The 22,362-nt window shown below is 56.9% G+C and overlaps 1 protein-coding gene across 1 annotated transcript; it reads left to right on the top strand.

Annotated features, from left to right (window-relative positions):
* Nucleotides 1–220: 220 nt before the first annotated feature.
* Nucleotides 221–22,030, top strand: CCNF (cyclin F). Its single transcript, XM_086691486.1, has 17 exons — nt 221–318; nt 1,111–1,265; nt 2,488–2,594; nt 3,588–3,655; nt 5,269–5,522; nt 5,841–5,894; nt 6,543–6,647; nt 6,929–7,006; nt 9,301–9,452; nt 12,157–12,321; nt 14,085–14,208; nt 15,812–15,992; nt 16,332–16,419; nt 18,140–18,239; nt 18,316–18,443; nt 19,169–19,338; nt 19,979–22,030. The coding sequence occupies exons 1-17, from the start codon at nt 303–305 to the stop codon at nt 20,470–20,472; spliced, it is 2,439 nt and encodes an 812-aa protein (XP_086547612.1). The 5' UTR covers nt 221–302; the 3' UTR covers nt 20,473–22,030.
* Nucleotides 22,031–22,362: the final 332 nt, after the last annotated feature.

Raw genomic sequence — 22,362 nt, 5'->3', positions numbered from 1 at the left:
TTGGGACTCGCGCTCCGGCCGGGGAGGCGGGGCGGCCGCGCGGGCTCCACCAATCCACGGACGGCGTTCGAATTCGCGTCCCGGCATGGCCAATTGCGATCGCTCGAAGCGGGCGGGGGGCGGGGCAGGAGGCAGGGCCTGGAGGTCCAGCGGCGCGCGCCCCCCCGCCCCGCCGGCCAATGGGAGGACCGGGCGCATTTGAAAACTCAGGCGGGCGGCGGGGCGGGTTTGCGCCTGCGCGGGGCGCGTGGGGCTGACGGCGGCCGGGGGCGCGAGCGGCGGCGGCGGCTACAGCGGCGGTGATGGGGAGCGGCGGTGGTGAGTGTGGGGCGCGGGCGGCGGGGGCGGGGGGCTCGGCGGGCTGACACGGAGCGGGGCGGCTCCAGCCCTTCGGCCCGGCGCGCGAGGCTTCCCGATGGCGCCCGCCCGGCGCGCGGTTTAAATGCCCGGCGCCGCCGCGGGGGCGGGTGGGCTTGGAGTGAACGCCCCGCGCGGGGCTCCGCACCTGTCGGGGGGCGGTGAGCGCGGCCGCCCCTTCGCTAGCTGTTACCGTGGCCGCTAAGCGAGTCCGCGTGCGACCTAGAGTCCCGGGGTCAGGAAGGTGTGGTGGTCACATCCAGGTGCTCGGTGGGCGCCGCTCCCCCCGCGGGTGCGTGGGGCCGTCGCAGCCCGTTAATTGCTGGTAGGTGACCCAGGGGCAGGGCCGGGCAGGGTAGGAAGGCCTGCGGAGGGGGTCTTGCAGGGGGGCACCGGGTAGGAGGCCAGGTGCTTGCCGGTGAGGGACTTCTTCCGTGTAGCCCTGTGTGCAAATAGAAGCAGACGTGGGCAGGGGTCCGAGCGGCTTCCCTGAGCGTGAGATGCGGGAGAACCTCCTCAGCCTGCAAAGCCTCTTTTCCCGCTGGCCAAGTTCCATGATTATCTGCTATTCACCATACGTGTTTATTGAATTTTGGAATGAATGGTGACGTCTGACGGAACTCAGCTACCATTATTCCCTTAATGTTGGGGAGTAGGCATGTGGCTGGTTCTTTTTGGGGGGCGGGGGGACAGTGACTGTCAGCCCGCTCCTTTCCAGCCCATCACCCGGACCATTGTGCCGTTTTTCTTCAGTCATCCACTGCAGGTGTGCCAAGTGTTTCTGTTACCCTACAAAGCGGAGAATAAGGAGGAGACCCCGAAACCTAACCATCCTGAGCCTCCCTGAAGATGTGCTCTTTCATATCCTGAAATGGCTCTCTGTCGGGGACATCCTCGCTGTCCGAGCTGTAAGTTGCAGGATGAAAATAGCGCCAGTCGCAGCTTGCTGGTGTCACTAACCTGCTGGTTATGCCATCAAGGCTCCCTGTTCTTAAACGTTGGGACAAAATTTGGCTACAAAGAAGGGCAGAGGCCACAAGGGTGATGTTGTTAACAGACGCTGTGGTCCCCACTGCAGGCAAGCAGCAAAGTGGAAACATAGCACACCAAGTTTCGGTTGTGTTTGCTGCAATGTTTATTTTAACAGTGAGATTTGTGGCAGTGAAATTCTCACCCCTCAAGAAATAAGATAGTATTAAAAGAGCACAAATATATTCGCGAGGACAAATCTCCCGTCACATGGAGCCCTGAAAGGGTCCCTGCGAGTTAGTTGACGGATGTTGGTGCAGCCTCATCCTGAGCGACTGAATCAAGGCCATACAGCAAATCTGTGGGAAAACTCCCAACAGGTACCTGTTTCTCGCGCTCCCAAAGCCACCTCCGTTGTGGTCGTAATATCCACAGGTGCTGAGTTTTCAATGGCAGTGGGAACTTTAATGCTTGAAATGCTCACCTGTGTTCAGAGCTCCCAGCTGGCCCGCTTCCTGCCTCTGTCCAGGGTGGTATTACGTTTTAATTTTTTTTTTTTTTAATACCTGTTTATTCTGAAAGAGGGGAGAGAGAGTGTGTATATGTACCTGGGGGAGGGGCAGAGAGAGAGAGGGAGAAAGAGAATCCCAAGCAGGCTCCCCGCTCAGCGCAGAGCGTATGCAGGGCTCAAACTCACAACCCTGGGATCACTACCTGAGCCGATAAAAAGATTTGGACACTCAGCCACTCAGGTGACTTATCGGTCTTTTCCTAGAGCCTCTGGTGACTTCTAGGCTCCGGCCATGTTCCCATGAGCCAGGCCCGAGGCAGAGGACAGGCAGAGAAGCACAGAGCAAATGTCCATTTCCCTTTTTCCTGTTAGCATCAGTTTCCCTGACCCTTGCAGACACCCTTACAGGGGTATCACCCCCTCTTTCTCAGTGTTTGTACTCATGCCCCCTTCTAGTCCCACTGTGTCCCCCATTGCTCCTTTACAGCCACAGAGAAACTTGTTTCTTCTACTCGAAGGGGGGACCTTTACCGCCGGGGTGGGGAGGAACACCCCATCTGTCTGTGTCCTGTCCTCAAGAGCTCCAGGAGCCGGGCCTCCGGGAGGACCCCTGATCAGCCCCCCACCCCGCTCGCTCCCCCTGTTTGCAGGTGCATTCTCACCTGAAGAACCTGGTGGACAGCCACGCCAGTGTGTGGGCGTGTGCCAGCTTCCAGGAGCTGTGGCCTTCTCCAAAGAACCTGAAGCTCTTTGAAAGGTATCTTTGCACCCTGAGAACAGCTCAGTTTTCCCCCGTCTTTGGGCCGCCCTGGCATGCCAGCCTGTGTCCCGGGGCCTGACGTGGGAAGGGTTTCCTTCTTGTTGTCGCCTTTGCCGGCGCCTCACCGCCCCCCTCCCACCTAGGGAGTGACTGAGGACTGTCAGCGTCACCCACCTAGTCACGCACAGCACAGTCATTGGCCATCTGTGCCACCAGCACAGCCTGACTCATTAGTTCCTATCGTGCTTCTGAAGGGTCTCACTTGGGCTGGGACCAGTCTGCATGACTCAGCTACAGGTCACCTGCATGTGGCAATTTCACCTAATGCTCTTTTCTTTTTTCTTCAAATCCAAACTGTGATTTAACTCCTACTGCATTTTGCTCCCTGGCTGATGCCATCGTCCTGCTGGAGTTGGGCCCCAGAGGGAGGGCAGAGCAGGCGTGAGCCCCTTGGCCTGTGGGCCCCGGCGTGCCAGTGACCACACCTGCCACTCAGGCGTGCCAGTGGTTCCGGTCAGGCCGCCGGAGACATAAGCCACATACTGTATGGTTCATCCATTTAAGTGTGCCACACGGTGGCTTTTCATACATTCAGAGTTGTGCAGCTGTCACCACTAACTTCAGAACGTTCTCGTTACCCCCAAACAAAGTCAAAATGAATAGGGGTGGACATTAGCGGTGACTCCGTTCTCCCTGCATTCTCCTGCCCCTGGCGATCCCTAATATGCCTTCTTGTGTATGGATTTGTCTGCTGCAGACAGTTCGCGTAAGCAGAGTTGTGCAACATGTGGCCTTCTGTGGCTGACGACTTCTGCTTAGCATGTTTTTAAGGTCCATCCGTGTCACAGCCTGACGTGGATAATTGACATTCAACTGTATTACCTAAAAAGTTCTCAGTTAAAAATCAGGTGTTCTACCTTCAAGTGATGTGGTGGCACATAAGCCGTAAGGAATGAAATCAGGTGACATTTTATGTTTTCAATGGTCTAGGGCTGCCGAAAAGGGAAATTTTGAAGCCGCTGTGAAGCTGGGGATAGCCTACCTCTACAACGAAGGCCGTAAGTCCTCGCGGGGCCGGGGCTGACCTTGCCCCACTTGGCATTGGTATTTCACTTGGCATTGGTATTTCAAAAGTTTATTTATTGATTTTGAGAGAGAGAGAGCATGGGGGAGGAGCAGAGAGAGAGAGAATCACAAGCTGACTCCGCACTGTCAGCACAGAGCCCGACGCGGGGCTCAAAGTCACGAACTTTGAGATCATGACCTGAACCCAAGTCAGTCACGTAGCCAGCCGAGCCACCCAGGCGCCCCAGCGTGGATGTTTTAGGATAAGCTTGAGCCCTTCCCAGGGTCAGCATTCCGTCATCACTCTTGCCACGTCTGGCAGTCTGCCTCGCTGTCTCCCCTTGGGAGCTTGTGCCCAGGGGTGCCCTGCTGTGGGCTTTAATTATTTTAACAAACCTTGTTTTAACAAATGCTTTAGTCCCAGTCAGCAGAGACTCAGGATGGGGGCTACTCCAGCAAGCCAGCCTCCCCCTAGCGGCCCCCCGCTCTGTCCCATTAACCCACTGCCCGCGGGTAGATGCTGGCTCCTCTGCTTGGCCGCAGGTCCCCCGTGACACTCTGGGGCAGCAAGCAAAGCGTGCCTTACGCTACAAGGCATCAGTGACACAGTAGCCCAGGCTCCAGTGGAAGGCAGGTACAAGCAGGTCAGAGCCAGCCTGGTGCCCATCTCCTTCACCCCCATGGAGCAGGTGCTCCGTGGGAGAACCTGTGTGGCCCTCGCCTCTCCCAGTGCCTACCTCTTTGCTTAGCACACAGAACCAGCCTGCGGTCTGTCCAGTCCCCGCTCCCAAAGTGCGTAAACATTTGGCGGCAGCCGCTATTTTTCTGTCTATAAAACGTCTGGTATCTTGCTGAGAGGTAGCCCCTGTTGGGCTGGTTGATGGGGTCATGACTGATAGAGACAATGGGCAGTCCTCCTCCAGGTCCCAGAGTTGCCCCTGCCCCACCCCCCTATCCCACAGTGACTCCCAGACCTAACTCACATACCATACACTTCCCCCATCTCAAGTCCAGTCTGGTGGGTTTTGGTGTATTTGCAGAGTTGTGCAGCCATCACCAACATCCAAATTTGGAACATTACCCCTAAAAGAAACACCATACCCTTTAGCTGAAGTTCAGGCTACTGCTGCCTGCAGGAGAGAGGGTGGGTGGGCATGTGACGCCTCTGTGGGGGCATCTTCCCAGACCTTCAGAACCCAGGCTTCCGGGAGGACCCCAGCCGGGGCAGGTGACCCACAGCGTAGAGAAGAAAAGGCGCGGGGTCCCCGTCTTGTGAGGCTCCGCTCTCCTTATGCACCAGCAGCTGGCGTGAGCTTTTATTTTATTTTCTAATGTTTATTTTTTTTTGAGAGAGAGAAGGGGGGAGGGAGTAGGGGAGGGGCAGAGAGAGAGGGAGACACAGAATCCGAAGCAGGCTCCAGGCTCCGAGCTGTCAGCACAGAGCCTGATGTGGGGCTCGAACTGGGCTGAAATCAGACACTTAACTGGCTGAGCCACCCAGGCGCCCCTGGCGTGAGCATTTAGACTTCCAGAAAAGACCATGGAGAACGCTGTGCACCTGTGCTCCAGAGACACCCCTGGGTTAACACCTTGTCCATCTCCGCAGTTTCTGTGTCTGACGAAGCCCGTGCGGAAGTGAACGGCCTGAAGGCCTCTCGCTTCTTCAGTCTCGCCGAGCAACTGAATGCGGGCAGCACGCCCTTCATCTGGCTCTTCATCCGCCCTCCGTGGTCGGTGTCTGGAAGCTGCTGCAAGGCTGTGGTTCACGAGAGCCTCAGGGCAGAGTGCCAGCTGCAGGGAGTGAGTCCCGGCGAGGAACACGCATGGGGCCCGCATGCCGGGCGGTCCGAGCCGCACAGGGTGAGTGGAGACGCTGGACGGTGTAAAGCCAGACGCCCCGGACAGTGGAGGTGCAGAAAATCGAGAGTGTGGGCATGGGGGCAGGTTGCAGATGAGCCAGCGGGACAGGAAACCTCAGAGCTGGTACTCCCAGGGAGTCACATGGGGGGTTGGGCTAGAAATACAGGACCGAGGCTCCCGGAGGCCCAGAATCAGGGAGCGGTCCCCGGTGCGGCAGGGGTCCAGGCAGGGGCCACGAGAACGTGTAGACCGGGAAGGGTGGCTGGCTGGAAGTTCCTTTTCCGCTGGTGATCACGCTTTTCCCTCCCGTCGTCTCAGACTCACAGAGCATCCATACTGCACTGCCTGGGGAGAGTGCTGAGTCTCTTCGAGGTGAGTCGATTGGTCCGTCCACTTGGACCCTGTGCTGTGTGATGTGTCCCTGGCCCCGGTGAGCACACGGAGCCATGGAGCACGGGCCTGTGCTTCCGTGCTGCTCATCCTTCTGTGGTCGCACACGGCGAGGACCAGCAGGCGAGCGGAAAGCAGGAGAGGCCGTGCGGGTGTGAACCCTGAACCGGCAGCACAGTGGAGCGGGCAGAGCGCCTGAGTGCGCCGTGGGTAGTCCCTCCCACTCTTCCCACTGGCCTCGCTGCACTTGAGGCTTTCTGTTAAAGCGGGGAGGGGCGCTGAGAGTGAGCAAGGATGGGGAGCAGCCCTGAGAAAGCCCCCAGCGTCCCTATCTGGGAGGCCTAGTGTGCAGGGCTGACCGGCCGGTGGCCCAGAGCAGAGCTAGGGCTCTGGGGCCCAGCCAGACGCAAATGTCATCTGGGAGGACACAGGGCCTGGGAGGCGGAGCTCGGAAGCTCGCTCTCCCAGTCATTGTCCAAGCGCACGTCTGTAGAGAGGTCGCTTCTACTTCCATTTAATTAACTCGCTTTATTAAGTAAGAGCCACGGAGGTGGTTCCTGAGAGGTGGCGAGTAGGGTGACTCCGCAGAAGGGGTGAGAAGAGAGTGCACCGTGCTTGGGTTTGCTCCAGGATGCAGAGCGGAAGCAGCAGGCCCGGGACCTGTTTGAAGAGTCTGCTCGCCAGGGCTGTCTGGCCAGCTCGTACCTCCTGTGGGAACGTGACAGGAGGACGGACGTGAGTGGCCCCCGGGACGGGGAGGGTGGTGTACCGATGGTGCAGGTTCTGCTGGAATGGGGTCCTTGGGCAACTCCCGGGGCACCAGGAGCCGCGGTCGGCAGGCCGCTCCCATAGTTGCTCCCAACGACCACGGTCGCTTGGGGGATGAGGGGCTGGGAAGAACACCGAGCTGTGGACCCCTGGGGGTGTCGGGAGGAACATGTAAGAGCCCCGTGGGTTGGTTCTGAGTTCTCCAGAGACAGCTGTATAAAAACATGGTGACTTTCTCCCGTTGACAGATGTCCGATCCTGGACGATGCCTCCACAGCTTCCGGAAACTCAGGGACTACGCTGCCAAAGGCTGCTGGGAAGCACAGGTGAGGCGGGAGCCCGCCTATCTAACTTCTTCTGCCTCCTCCCGTGGGAACCGGGGGGCCGATACCACCCAGGCTCCCATTTGTAGGCAGGAAGATTGACCCAGGGCCGGCCGCAGGCCTTATGGGAATTTAGCTCTGGGGTGTGCAGGGAGGAGAGCCTGGAAGTGTTTCCTTCATCTCTGCCCAGCACCCCGTCGCCTCTAAGCCCACTGCCCCTAAGCCGGCCGGCCGGCCTCTTCATTCTTAAGTGCGGGTACACTCCGTCTGCTGGTAACATTCCTGTCCCTCCCCAAAGTTGTCCTGGAAGGGGTGCTGTGGCCACAGATGGGGAGTCTTCTGGGAGTAGGTGGGTGTGTGGAACGTTCTCCTGTTCTTGTCGCTTGACCTGCTCACCGAGACATCAGTGTTAGAACCAGCACGTGGGGGATTTGCAGTTGGTGTCCCCCAGATGCCCTCCTGTTGCAGCCGTAAAGAATTGTTGTTGAAGACAAATCAGAGGAAGTCCCCCTTGGCCAAGCAGGTAGAAACTCAGATTGTTGTCACCCCACCAACTGACTGCTGGAGAGCCATCTGCCCTTGAAAGGGAAGATATGATAAAGTGGTAGACGGCCCAGCCTGACGTGTGACAGAGCAGTGTAATGGCTACACCTGAGGCAGTCAGCGAATTCATAGTAAACGTGACACTGAGCCATGTGGTTTTCTTAGAAGCTCAAACTAATCAGTAAGAATAGTAGTATTCCAGTAAACGTTCAGAGGGTCTCCATACATTCCCAGAGAAGAGGAAATAGAAATAGCTGGTCAGGGGCACCTGGGGGGCTCAGTCGGTTAAGCATCTGACTTCAGCTCAGGTCATGATCTCATGGTTCGTGAATTTGAGCCCCGCGTCGGCCTCTGTGCTAACGATGTGGAGGTGGAGCCTGCGTGGGATTCTCTCTCTCTGTCTCTCTCAAAAAAAAAAAAAAGAAAGAAAAGAAACGGTCAGAACCCAGGAGTGTTTGACCACACATTCAAACGAGATTGTGGCTGCTCACGTTAACGAATGATAGGTATATAGGTATCTTTTTTTCTGTACATGTTGAGTGTATAGCTGTTAACTTCTGAAAATACGCATTTTTTTTTAAATTTTTTTAACGTTTATTTATTTTTGAGACAGAGACAGAGCACGAATGGGAAGGGGCAGAGAGAGAGGGAGACACAGAATCGGAAGCAGGCTCCAGGCTCCGAGCCATCAGCCCAGAGCCCGACGCGGGGCTCGAACTCACGGACCGCGAGATCGTGACCTGAGCTGAAGTCGGATGCTTAACCGACTGAGCCACCCAGGTGCCCCTGAAAATACGCATTTTTAACGGTAGCAGTTTTTGCCGGCAGAGGTGCACTAGAACAACATTGTCTTAGCTGGTGTGAAAATCAATGCAGCCCTTTCAGAGAATACTTGGGCGGGAGAAGCAAGAGACTTTGGCACAGCCGCCCTGTGCAGGCAGGGCAAGCGCGACAATGGCTGCACAGAGATGTTCCACGAAGTAGTGAACACGCGCCAGGAAGACACTCGAAACGTGCTTCCAGGCGTTTATGTCGCAAGGAGCCGTATTATTGTTAGGTGAGCAAAGAGATAAAACATACGTGTGCTATGATCTGGACTGCGTGGACACGGTCACAAATGTGTAGGAACATCTGGAAGGAAAGTGTCTAGAAACGGTTGCTAGTTAGTCTCAGGGGCCTAGAAGGTGCCAGCGGGGCCTGTGCACAGCGGTGTCACCATAGCTTCACGAGAAGGGAAACTGAGGCACAGAGCGTTTTTCCCCAGTGTGCCTGCGATGTCACACAGATCCAGGTTTTAAAGCCAGGTCATCTGAAGGGCACATGGCTGGCTCAGTTGGTTAAGCATCCAACTCTTGATTTCGGCTCAGGTCACGATCTCACAGTTGATGAGATGGGGCCCTACGCTGGGCTCTGTGCTAACGGTGTGGAGCCTGCTTGGGATCCTCTCTGCCCTTCCCCTGAGTGCGCCTGCACGTGCTCGCTCGCTCTCAAAATAAACTTTAAAAAAACACACACGAAAGCCGGATCACCTGAGCCTCCAACCACCTTTGGCTGCTTTGCTGTGCTGACTCTGGGGTGCACGTTTCATCCCCTTTAAGACATGTTATCACGAGATACGCCATTTATTTCGAAAAGAACAGTCAAAACCTGAGGTGCGCTGTTTCCAGGGGGCTGAGGCGTCAGCACCGCTGTGCACCCACAATTCTCCCCCGGCAGCCTGAGGCTTCCTGCTCACACGCCTGTGTGTCCCACAGCTGTCGTTAGCCAAAGCCTGTGCGAACGGGGGCCAGCTCGGACTGGAGGGGAAGGTCGCCGACGGGGTCGCGCGCCGGCTGTTCCAGGCCTCCCGTGCCGTCAGCAAGCAGCAGGTCTTCTCCGTGCAGAAGGGACTCAGCGACACGATGAGGTGAGGCCCTTGAGGGAGGGCGTCTGCTTGGGGTGGGGGCAGAGTGACCGCCGGGCACCCGGATGACGGGCCCGTCGTGTGGGTGGGTGGGTGGGTGTGTGTGTGTGTGTGTGTGTGTGTGTGTGTGTGTGTGTGTGTGTGTGTGGTTTTCTAAAGCCAGCGATGCCTTAGTTATCCGGGGCTTTGAAGAGCAAACATCCCCCATGTTTGAAGAGCAAACATCCCCCATGTCTGTGCTCCAGAGTTCCTTTTTAAGCCTCAGGATGTGTGAAAGCACGTTAAGTGTCTTTCTAAAGTGAGGGGATCCATATGCCCAGTTTTGGCCGCCAAACAACCACCTCAAGTGAGGATTGGTGTGGTGCAGGAGGGTCCGTGGCCGTCAAGCGTGACTTCTCAGGCAGTGTCCAGCCCTCGCACCCTGCCTCTTCCTGCAGCCCGCTCACCCCCAAGGTTTTTCACTCAGACGCAGAATATGCTAGGAAGTAAAGTGGAAAACGCAGACCATTTTTTAAGCCCAAACGATTTCAAATACACTTTGGATTTATAACGATGAGGCTCTGGTTACACTCCAGCAGACGACGCCCAGCTCATAATAATTGCTCAGTGGACATTTACATTTAAACTGACCAGGGGGCGCCTGGGTGGCGCAGTCGGTTAAGCGTCCGACTTCAGCCAGGTCATGATCTCGCGGTCCGTGAGTTCGAGCCCCGCGTCAGGCTCTGGGCTGATGGCTCAGAGCCTGGAGCCTGTTTCCGATTCTGTGTCTCCCTCTCTCTCTGCCCCTCCCCCGTTCATGCTCTGTCTCTCTCTGTCCCAAAAATAAATAAACGTTGAAAAAAAAAAAAAAAGTTTAAACTGACCAGGCCTCGGGGCACCTGGGGGCTCCGACTCTTGGTTTCGGCTCGGGTCGTGATCTCACAGTGAGTCGGTTTCAGGCCCACACTGGGCTCTGTGCGGTCAGTGTGGAGCCTGCTTGGGATTCTCTCCCTCTCTCTGTGTTCCTCCCCCACTCACGCTGCCTCTGTCGCTCTCAGAGTAAACAAACTTTAAGAAAATAATTAAAATAAAAGGATCAGGCCTTGCTGGAGAGGCTTGATCTCCTGCACACAGTGCAGGGGTGGGTCGTCCTTTGCTGCTGCATCAAATGTCATCAAGCTGTCATGCTTTTGAACCCTGTGCCAGTGCTGGTGGCAGCGCCCTCCTCGCCCAGCTGTCCTTCCTTCTGTTAGGTGTGCATGGGGAACACCGTGTGCCCCTCCCTATCGGCCCTTTCTTGGGGCTGCTGCTCTTCTGTTTTCGGCAGGGGAGGGCGCACTTTATTCCTTACGAGGACTGATATATATATATGTAGTTTTGAAATGAAATAGTAGTATCATTTCAGTCTTTGAGTTGAACTTTTTATTTTCCTCTGTACCGGGCAACAGCCACCTTTGTTTTTACACTGAGGGGTCATTGACGTGTCACATGGTGTTTCAAATTTAGCCATTTTTGGTTTTTTTTATTTATGTTTTTAAGTTTGTTTATTTGGGGAGAGATTGCATATGTGGGCAGAGAAAGAGGGAGAGAGAGAGAGAGAGAGAGAGAGAGAGAGAGAGAGAGAGAATCCCAAGCAGGCTCCGTGCCGTCAGCACAGATCTCCACACTGGTCTCCATCCCAGCGAACCGTGAGATCATGACTTGAGTTGGAATTAAGAGTCAGATGCTCAACGGACTGAGCCGCCCAGGTGCCCCAGATCTAGCCATTTTGAAGTGCACAATTTGCTCGGTTTGTTTTCGTAACTCAAATCGTTAATGTTGCTGAGTCGGGTAAGGCAGCTTCCTCTCTGTTCCCGTAGTGGCTGGTCTAAGCCCCAAACACCTGGCGCTCAAGTGGTCTTCCTCGTCCTGGAGGAAACACAGGTTCCTCTCCTTCCCCATTCTCCTCCACCACCTCGGCCCCACCCTTCCCTCCTCCCCTCTGCCTATGACGGGTGCTTCTGCCCGGCACCTGGAACATTTGCCCGGAACCCACAGCTTCATCTTCCTTTGCTCTCTCACTTCTGGTCCCTCTTTTCCCTCTGCTTAGAGACCCGGGTCTCCTCTCTTTTGTTCAGAAAGGCACTGACTCTACCGGGGTGTCCTTGCCGTGGCCCCCAGCCCTCCCGCGTGACGTCTCTGGCCCTGGGTTTAGCCCCTCGAGGAGGATCCTGCATCTGTCAGCTCCGTCAGAGTTGCTGGGTGCCCGAGAACCTCTGCCAGGCTCCATGCGTCCTCCCCCTTTAGCTTCTTGCCAGTTCTTTCCCCGCAGCAGAGGGTCGTGAGAAATGACCCCATGGGTGAGCTGCTCCTCGGGGAGAATGTGGGTTTGCAGGAGGGCCACAGGTCTTGCTCCCTTCAAGCGACTTTTCCCCATTCCTGGGATCTTTGTCCGTCCCCACTCTACGAGGTGGACCCACCTTACCCCTAACCCGTGTCTGGGCTCATTCGGTACCTGGCAGTGGCTGTGGGAGAAGGCAGGGTACACAGATGTGTGAGCCCAGCTTCCTCCCAAGGACAAAGGTGGGAGACCTGGGGCCTGCCCCGCACCTGAGGCTGGGACAAGTTCCTGGGTCAACGGGCAATGCTGCCGAAGACCGGCTCACTCCCTCAGGACGGACGGGCCAGGCGAGAACGGGACGCTCACAAATGTGCGCCCGAGTTTCCAGGGCTGGTGCTCTCCCTGCAGGTACATCCTGATTGACTGGCTGGTGGAGGTCGCCACCATGAAGGACTTCACGAGCCTGTGCCTGCACCTGACTGTGGAGTGCGTGGACCGGTACCTGCGGAGGAGGCTCGTGCCTCGGTACAGGCTCCAGCTGCTGGGCATCGCCTGCATGGTCATCTGCACCCGGTACGGGGCCCCCGGAGCAGGGCCTGTGGGATGACACACGACAGGCTGGCCTTTCAGTGTCCCACCTCATTAGATGGGGGTCTTAATTTTAGGGAGTGCCCACACAGCATAGTTATCCCACGTGGGGATGGCAGACGTGAACTTTGGCGAGCAGGACCCCAGAACTGGGCCTCGCTCGGGCAGGTTCAGGCCGGGCCCCTCCTCCCCTGGCTCCTGAGGATTACACGGCACCGAGGGACGGGCCCAGTGGGTTGCCCCGGGGTCCCGGGGTCAGGGAGAGACCACTTCGCGGCAGTCCAGTTCTCAAGGCTGTGTCGTCCGACACCTGCAACTGGTGGTCTCACGCCCCCAGCTGACCCCCGCCACGTAGACAGGGCATCTCCTTACACAGCTGTCTGCACTCCGGCGGCTCGGACTCTTCCAGTGGAACCATCTTCCGTTCTACCTAAACCTGCGGTCCTTCAGCCAGTACCTGTTAGCCCGCCTTTACCTTCAGAAGCGGTGTGGACAGTGATTGTACCACACATCGTGCGTGTCCTTGTTTCCCTACACCAGACACCCCCGCATGGCCTGCCGGTCCCCCTGGGCAGGGCTCTGCAGGCTGACCGTCCTGCTCTGTAGACCTTGGGGGGTGAGGCACAGATGGCCACACGCGGCGGCGTGAACTCGAGATGCCAACTTCTCTTGCTTAGTGACCCAGAGACAAGGGCTCCAGGCCGATGCCGTTGGGGTAATTTTCCCATGTCACAAGGTCACGGAGAGCCCCAGCTCCCGTCTTACTCTCTGCCATCCCCCGTGACCCCTGAGGCCAGCGTGACCACTTGCAGCAATCTTGGTCACATGGCCGTGACGAGAGCTGGAGTTGTGGTCTGTAGACCAGCATGGCCTCGGGGCCGCCAGCAGGCAGCCACACGCCAACCTTCCCCCCGCGCCCGGCGTGCTCGGTGGACCCAGCGTCACCAGAGGTGGCTGAACAGACAGGCCCCGCCTTCTCATGTTTGAGCAGGGTAATTACATCCTAGCAATCAGTCACCAAAATCCCGGACCACCGATGGGCCAGTGGCGAGATGTTTTTTAAGAAGATCCTAGAGGAGATGCCCCACCCCTGCTCAGGGCAGCGCCTGCCTCAGCCTCTCCCTGAGTGCTCCATGTGCCCAGCCCCCATCGGCCCCGCTCCGGCCTCGTGCCTCGTGCACCTGCAGTCCCCACACCTCCCATCTCGCTCTGTCAAGCTGACGGCAAGTGGGCCGGCTGCAGGGCCCCCAGGACGGAGCGGCCACGGGCCGGGCCCTGCTCCCTTCCCGGCAGGTCACCGGACCGGCACGCTCCCTGCTCCCTGGTGCTGCTGCAGAGGAGAGAACAGGGTGGCTGGCTGACGAGGGACACCCAGGATTCCTGCGGCCAGACCCCGTGCTGAGCACAGACCTTCAGACACCCCGCAGCTCCGGCTCTGCCGGCTCACCTGCCTTCTGGGTCTAAACTGTTGTTTCTGCTCCGTAGAAGCTGCTGTCATCCTCAGGTCATTAAGAGGATCAACCGGGCAGGTCATCCGTGGGTGCCTTTCACAGAAACGCCTCCGTGCCTGGCAGCCCGGCCACTCCCACTGCCAGCCTTGGTCCCTCCTCCTCCGCAGACCCTTAGGCCAGGCCACGCGACCTCTTCGGGTCCTCTCGCTCTTTGACCCCTCTGGCATTGGGGCCTCATGTGACCGTGGCCTGCAAGGATAGCAGACTCCGTGCTCAGACCCCTTCTTGATGTTCTAGGTTCATCAGCAGAGAGATCCTGACAATCCGAGAGGCAGTTTGGCTCACGGACAACACCTACAAGTATGAAGACCTGGTGAGGATGATGGGAGAGATCATCTCTGCCCTGGAAGGGAGGATTCGAGTAAGTGGCCGTTTGCCGTTTACTTTTTTAGTTTTATGTATTTATGTTCTTTTATTATTTATTTGTTTTTTAATTTACATCAAAGTCAGCATGTAGTGCAACAATAATTTCAGGAGTAGATTCCTTGATGCCCCTTCCCCATTTAGCCTGTCCCCCCCACACCCCCTTCAGTAACCCTCTGTTTGTTCTCCATATTTAAGAGTCTCTTCTCTTTTGTCCCCTCCCTGTTTTGATATTATTTTTGTTTCCTTTCCCTTAGGTTCATCTTTTTTGTCTCTTAAAGTCCTCATATGAGTGAAGTCCTATGATTTTTGTCTTTCTCTGACTAATTTCACTTAGCGTAATACTCTCCAGTTCCATCCACGTAGCTGCAAATGGCAACATTTCATTCTTTTTGATCGCCGAGTAATACTCCATTATGTGTATATACCACATCATCTTTATCCATTCATCCATCGATGGACATTTGGGCTCTTTCCATACTTTGGCTATTGTCGATAGTGCTGCTATAAACATGGGGGGTGCTTGTGTCCCTTTGAAACAGCACACCTGTATCCCTTGGATAAATACCTAGTAGTGCAGTTGCTGGGTCGTAGGGTGGTTCTATTTTTAGTTTTTTGAGAAAGCTCCATGCTGTTTTCCAGAGTGGTTACACCAGCTTGCATTCCCACCAACAATGCAAAAGAGATTCTCTTTCTCTGCCTCCTCGCCAAACATCTGTTGTTGCCTGAGTTGTTAACGTGAGCCATTCTGACAGGTGTGAGGTGGTATCTCATTGTGGTTTTGGTTTGTCTTTCCCTGATGATAAGCGATGTTGAGCATTTTTTCATATGTCGGTTGGCCATCGGGATGTCTTCTTTGGAGAAGTGTCTGTTCATGTCCTTTGGCCATTTCTTTGCTGGATTATTTGTTTTTTGGGTGTTGAGTTTGATAAGTTCTGTATGGGTTTTGGATATAAGCCCTTTATCTGATATGTCATTTGCAAATACCTTCTCCCATTCTGTCGGTTGCCTTTTAGTTTTGCTGACTGATTCCTTCACTGTGCAGCAGCTTTTTATTTTGATGAGGTCCCAGTAGTTCATTTTTGCTTTTGTTTCCCTTGCCTCCGGAGATGTGTTGAGTAAGAAGTTACTGTAGCCAAGGTCAAAGAGGTTTTTGCCTGCTTTCTCCTCGAGGATTTTGGTGGCTTCCTGTCTTACATTTAGGTCTTTCATCCATTTTGAGTTTATTTTTGTGTCTGGTGTAAAAGTGGTCCAGGTTCATTCTTCTGCATGTCGCTGTCCAGTTTTCCCAGCACCATTTGCTAAAGAGACTGTCTTTATTCCATTGGATATTCTTTCCTGCTTTGTCAAAGATGAGTCAGCCCTATGCTTTTTCCTTTTAAATCAGAATTGAAGTCAGGGGAGGGGACAGGAGGAATCAAGGGCCCCTCCATGGCATTGAGCTTCCTGCTCTGGAAAGTCCTCCTGGATCCAGAGGGCAAGAGGCCAGGGCTAGGGCTCATCACCGCCACACCCTGGTGTCCAGTGTGAACACTGGTGGGGCCAGCCACCGTGATCACGTGCCAAAACCCCACAAGACCCCACCTCCCGGTCCCGTCCAGGTCCCCACTGTGGTTGATTACAAGGACGTCCTGCTGACGCTGGTCCCTGAGGCCCCAAGAACCCAGCATCTGTGTGGCTTCCTGTGTGAGCTGTCCCTGCTGCACACCAGCCTGGCCGCCTATGCTCCGGCCTGTTTGGCCGCGGCCGCTCTGCTGCTCGCGCGGCTGACCCACGGACAGAGTAAGGAGCCTGCCCTCCTGTCTGCTCTTCAGCAGGAGCCAACCCAGGGACTGGGGATTCCAGAAGGCGGGACACGATTCTCACAATGGAGATGGAGAACAGGCATTGCCCGTCTTTCCTGGAGGAGACACGAGAATGGACTAAAAGCCATTCTGTGGGGGTGAAATTAAGAGATGTTCTAGCTTAAGTATCTCCCACACTGTTGACAGTGAGCACACAGGCTCTGTTTTTGGGGCGTTTTTAACACTGAGCTCCAGAAAACTCCACACACAACCACTGGGGCAGTGGGACGTGAGGGGCCGTCAGAACACCGCCCCCCATTCCTGCTTTCCTCTCCAGCACAGCCCTGGACCACAAGGTTGTGGGACATCACCGGATTCTCTTGTGAAGACCTCATACCCTGTGTCTTGAGCCTTCATCAGAAGTGGTGAGTCTGGGCGCCCGGCTGGCTCCATCAGTAGAGCATGTGACTCGGGCCTGTGAGTTCAAGCCCCATGTTATATGTGGAGCCTACTTCATTTAAAAAAGAATTTTTTTTAAGTGAAAGGAAATGAGTCCCCCACGCAGCTGCCATAGAGGGTGTGTCCTCAGGGATCAGGGGGGAATTCACTCGTGTGCGGGCCCACACACAGACCTTCTGCAGCGTGCTGCCTGTCTCAGAGTTGACATTTAAGAGCGCCAGGCCAGCCGTGTTGCCCGTTTCCACAGTGATAACACTTGATGCGCGTGCAACAACTCCCAGCCCGAGCCTCACTCCACAGGTGGCAGACGGGCAGGGGAACATCGGGGCCCGCCGCCTGACCCCTGATAGTGTTAGCGTGGGACACGGTGTCATCTCGCTCAGGAGTCGGCCGGCCGCGATCGCCCCGTGCCGTGGCCCTGCTCCCCCTCTGCTCTGGTCCCCGCTCCTGACACGTGCTTATCTGCCCAAACCCGCGGCAACCTCCTCCCTCTGCCAGGCCGCACTCAGTGCCCTCTTCCCTGCATGCAGGCCTGGGGTGCTCCCGCTTTCTGCCTGTCCTCGGACACCTCTGGGATCCAGAACATCTAGACCCCAACCTCTGACCTGAGCCCCGGATCCCCCGCCGGCTTGTCCGGGCCAGACACCCCCTGCCCCGGGGCTGCTGCTCCTCATAGACGGTGCTTGCTGCTGGTCCCCGCTCCAGCTGTGAGTCCAGCCGTGAGGAGCCTGGCAGCATCTCCTGGGGCTGGCGTGTCCTTCATGAGTTTTCTCTTGTGCCCGCTCACAGCTGATGGGCGGCGAGCACGGGTGAAGGTTGAGGGGTCAGCGTGTGTGTCTGACCCCACAGCCGCTCACACTAGGGGTGCAAACCACGCTGACCTGATACTGCCTCCCAAAAGTTGTTAGGCTATTCCCCTCCCGAGTTTTTTATTTCCCTACCAGATAAGTTGGGAACATTTATTTACAAACTAAACTTTTTTTTTTTAATTTTTTTTAAATGTTTTTATTTATTTTTGAGACAGAGCATGAGCAGGGAAGGGGCAGAGAGAGAGGGAGACACAGAATCTGAAGCAGGCTCCAGGCTCTGAGCTGTCAGCACAGAGCCTGACACGGGGCTCAAACTCACAGACTGTGAGATCATGACCTGAGCTGAAATCGGACGCTTAACCAACTGAGCCACCCAGGCGCCCCACAAACTAAACTTTTTTAAGTGTGCGATTTGTGTTCAGAGTTGTGTGACTATCACTACGTCAATTTTAGAACATCGCCTCCTCCTTCGGAGAAACCCTGCACTCCTCAGCAGTCATGCCCGTGCTGCCCATCCGTCCCATCCCTCCACAACCCCGCAGCCACTCCTCTGCTCTCTGTCTCTGTGGGTTCGCCTGTTCTGAACATTTCAGACACTTCCCAGAAATGAAATTGTACATCACATGGCCCCTTGTGGCCAGCTTGTCACCTATGTAATGTTCCTCTAGAATCACATTCTGCTGCATGGACGGACCACATCGGGGTTTCCACCCCTTTGGCTGCTGCGAATAACACTGCTGGGAGCGGAATTGCTGGGTCATGAGTCACTGCACGCTTACCTGTTTGTGCAGCCGCAGGGTGCCCCATCTGCCCTCCAGGCATGCCCCAGAGCCCTGCATGTGGCCCCGCTGTCCCTCACGTGTCCCTCTGTTTGCAGCTTCCACGACGACGCCCCCAAGGACTACAGGCAAGTCTCTCTGACCGCCGTGAAGCAGCGATTCGAGGACAAGCGCTACGAAGAGATCAGCCGGGAAGAGGTGCTCCCGCCCCCACCTCCCACCCCCAGACGCTTGCCCCCGGGGCCTCATCCGTCTAACCCTGGCCTCGTTTCAGGTGCTGAGCTACGGGCAGCTGTGCGCAGCTCTGGGCGTGAAGCAAGGCAGCCCGGAGCCCACGTCCTTCCTCAGCGCGGGGGACATTCACGCCTTCCTCAGCTCTCCGTCGGGAAGAAGAACCAAGCGGTGAGTGAACCCCGTTCTGCAACAGCGCAACGCAGCGTCGGCTCCTGCGCACTGGGCCTGGCTTCCCTTGTGACCGCTGCAGCTGCCTGAGGGGCTCCATTCCCCCCTTTTAGGCAGGGGGCTCCTGAGGCGTAGCAAGGAGAAGCAGCAGGGCCCGCAAAAAATGCAGCCGGGCCCGATCCTGCCCGCCTGCCACTCCACCTTCTCCCTCCGGAGCAGCTCTCTCTCTTGCTTCTTGCTTTAACCTGGCTCCCGCTCAGGGAGGAAGGTCTTGAGCCAGGGTGGACCCAGCTCAGCCTGTGGCCCCGCCACTTGTCAGATGTGTGCCGGCCACCCTGTCCCACAGCACTGCTGTCACTCTTGACCCCGCAGCTGCTGCCTGATTACTGTCCTGGGCGCTTCCCTGGCTCCCTCCATCTCCACCCTCATGTCACGAGCATGTCCACACGTGTCCCCCGCGTCCATGTCCTGGCTGTACCACCTGGGATAAGTTGCCCTCCCCACTTACCCACCTGAGGAACTCCCGGTGATCCTGCAAAGTCCTGTTGTGCTGACTGTCACGGTGCTGTGGCCCCGCCTCTCTGACCCTTTGACGTGAGCTTCCTGAGGGCAGGCAGCCGGGAAGCTGTGTCGTCCTGTCGTCCCTGTGCACCGCCCGCTGGGCCAGGGCAGGCTCCCACGCTGCGGCCCACCGTGACCCGGCCCCTGGCTCTCCCACCTCGCAGGAAGCGGGAGAACAGCCTCCAGGAGGACAGGGGCAGCTTCGTCACCACGCCCACCGCGGAGCTGTCCAGCCAGGAGGAGGTGCTGCTGGGCAGCTTCCTGGACTGGAGCCTGGACTACTGCTCGGGCTACGAGGGTGACCAGGAGAGCGAGGGCGAGAAGGACGGTGACGGTGAGTGCCTCAGGCTCCAGGGGTGGGGGTCTCACGCCAGACCCCTGCCTCGCCTGCAGGACAGCGCATCTGCACACAGGCAGGCGTGAGGCAGCAGAGCCCCTAGAACAGCACAGCAGGGCCAGGGTGGAGCGGGCATCCTCTCAGCCCTTGGGGAGGAGAGATGACCTTTCTCCAGCCCCAGCCAGGCCCGTGTTGATGGAAGGACCTCACCAGGGCAGGGGAAGAAGAAGAGACCTTGCCTGGAACCCACATAACATTGTGTGACGTGTGCCGGCCACCGCTCTTTTGGCCTCTGTGCCTTGTGCACGTCTGCAGGGCCACCTGTGGGAGGCTCCGTCCCTGTGTTTTGGGGCAGCTAAACACACAGGAACCCTAGGTCTGGCCGTTTCTGCTGACTTTCCGGTTGCTTGCTCTTGTGTCCACTGGGGATTAAATAGATTCTTGATGATCAGTTTATTGTCACTTCCTACCGTCCCCCACGTCACCTTGAGAGGCCCCCTCCACCTCCTTCCTGCCCAAAGGAGAGCGGTACGGGGGGCTGTGCAGCGAGGTCCAGACACGGGCCCCTGGGGGTTCCTGACTGGACAGGGGGTACTCAGTGCTCAGCGCCTCACCTCTCTCCCCACGTCTCCCACAGTGACAGCACCCAGCGGCATCCTCGACGTCACCGTGGTCTATCTAAACCCAGAACAGCACTGCTGCCAGGAATCAAGCGACGAGGAGGCCTGCCCGGAGGCCGGTGGTCGCCAGGATGTGCGCGCCTACGTACCAGGCACCCAGACACCTCCGAGCCCGGGGCCCCAGCCTCTGCTCCACGGCAGGAGGGAGCCAGGCAAGGACAGTGTGACCTCGGGGTACTCCTCCATCTGCAGCGCGAGTCCCACAGACTCGGTGGACGGGGTCTCGGGGGCCTCCCCCCGGTCTACCTCAGTGCCTTCCCCGGGCAGTGACTCAGGCACACAGCCTTGCCGCCAGCACGCCAAGAAGCCATGTTTACAGTGTCACTCTCCAAGCCCCCTGGAGAGCAGCACCCCCCAGCGACAGGTAAAGAGGAAAAACCTATCTGCCCACAGCGAGGAGGAGGAAGAGGAGGATGAGGACGAGGAGAGGGGCCTGAGCCCTGCTTGCTGAGGCCGTGAGTGCCCGCACTTGCTGCGGGCAACGTTTGCTTGGGGGGGGGGGGGGGCTGCCACTGCACTAGGGAGCCTGGGGGCTCCGGAGGCGGACACCGTGTGCACCCTGGTGGCTCTCACACAGGGAACTGAGAGAACGCGGGATGCGAAGTTTCCTTCTCCGGGGCAGCCCAACGTGAACCGTCAGAACGTCTTAAGTCAGAACAGAAACTCCGATGCTTCCCTTTGGAAAGTTTAGCCTCAAAGCAATCATGCCACGCCCTGTGAAGCCCATTTCTCTGTCCCCTCTTGTGTCTGTCCTCTCTCTGGGGAACTTGAGCCCATGTCTGATGTCCCCAGCCCCACTGAGCCCCATCCGGGAACTGACAGCTTTCACCATTGAGAACACATGTGAGCAGGTGGCCTGTCACAGCTCACCCCCCGCATCTATGGGGTTCGGGTGACCGGAGGAGCCGACCTCTCTGAGCGCACGCACCACTGTCCTCGTACCGCCTTGGTTCCCTTCCTCCCTGGGTGGCAGGTCCCCTGCTGAGGGAGCCTGGCCCCTGCACTGTCGAGGCCTGCGTGTGACCACCAGGTGGGCAGGCCCAGAGTCTTGTCAGGCTGGGCCTTGAGGGCTTTCCCTAAGCTCCCTGCCTGCCACACCTTCAGCTCCTTTTAGAGATCCTTCTATTCCCCCAGAGTGATTGATCTGTGTCCCCAGCAGGTGGTGTCCATATGAACACCTCTCTTTGCACTGAATTTCTAGGCTATTTCTTCTCCATCTTTATTTCCATCCTTCATTTTTCTAAGATGGAAATAAAAGAAAAAGATAGAAGATATTAAGTTAGAGAGAGAGATTCCTGACTTTATTTAGGTTCAACTAAAAAAAGAAACATCTGATTCAGATCTCTCAGTGCTATCCTGACACTCTTGAGGCGAAAAGAAGTTTCCCAGCGAAGTTGGACAGAAAAAATCTAAATGTCATTCGTAACATCTGAGGTGACCAGGATGCAGATGAGCTAGATTTAGAGGACCTGTCCCCCACCTGTTGGGGAGGGTGGGTCTGCTGTGGGTACCTGAGGCTCCCCCAAGCCTCCACCTCCTGCGTGCAGCAGCCACAACACCAGAGGGATCTGCTTGAGCCTGACCCTGACCTCCCCTCAGCTGGGTGGACCACTGAGGCACGTGCCCTGCAGCGATAGCTTTTGTTTTTTTCTCAAAATGTCAGAACAAACCACTGGGCCAGGAGTGTCCCCCAAATGCTCTTGAACTAGAACTATGGCGCACAGAGGTGCCGACTCAGTGGTGGCTTTTCTGGGTGCTGTGTGTGTGTGTGTGTGTGTGTGTGTGTGTCCCCATGTCCATGGGAGCTGTCTTCTTGCTACTGTAAGAGAATTCTGACTGCCCTGGGCGGGGCATGGTTGGAATGCAGAGACCCCGCCATTGGGATCGCAGACCTTTCCTGTCAACTGTGTGCCCCTGGGCATGTGTGAGCCTCGGCTTCCTCATGTGTAAGCTGGGGCAGCAATACCTACCTCACAGGGGTGTTGTGAGGATTAAATGTGATAAGGACAGTGGCAGCCTAGCAATGTGTATATCTGACTGTGTGCCACCTTGTCTGTGGCCCACTGTCAAGACACAACTTGGATGGACCTGCTTCCCTGTCGTCTCCCAGCCTGTACCCGTAGAAGGCCACCACTCCAGTGTGGACCTGATGCCGCCTGCCCATGCTGACGCGAGCCTTTTCCTGTCCCCTCTGACCTCGGGGAGAATCTCCCTTGAGACCGGAGTGCCGTCCGCCTCCTCTGCCTGGGCACGAAAACGGGCTGCTGCCAGTTGGGGGGCTGCCCTGAGCTCCCACCCTTTCCAGCCCCTGGCTGCATGGGTCCCCCAGCTCCCCTCCTGC

Source organism: Puma concolor, chromosome E3, assembly GCF_028749965.1.
Source record: "Puma concolor isolate L17-30 chromosome E3, mPumCon1.1.hap2, whole genome shotgun sequence".
In the NCBI taxonomy this organism is placed as follows: Eukaryota; Metazoa; Chordata; class Mammalia; order Carnivora; family Felidae; genus Puma; species Puma concolor.
Note: the sequence above shows the minus strand (reverse complement) of the source record. Positions and strands in the feature narration are given on the sequence as shown.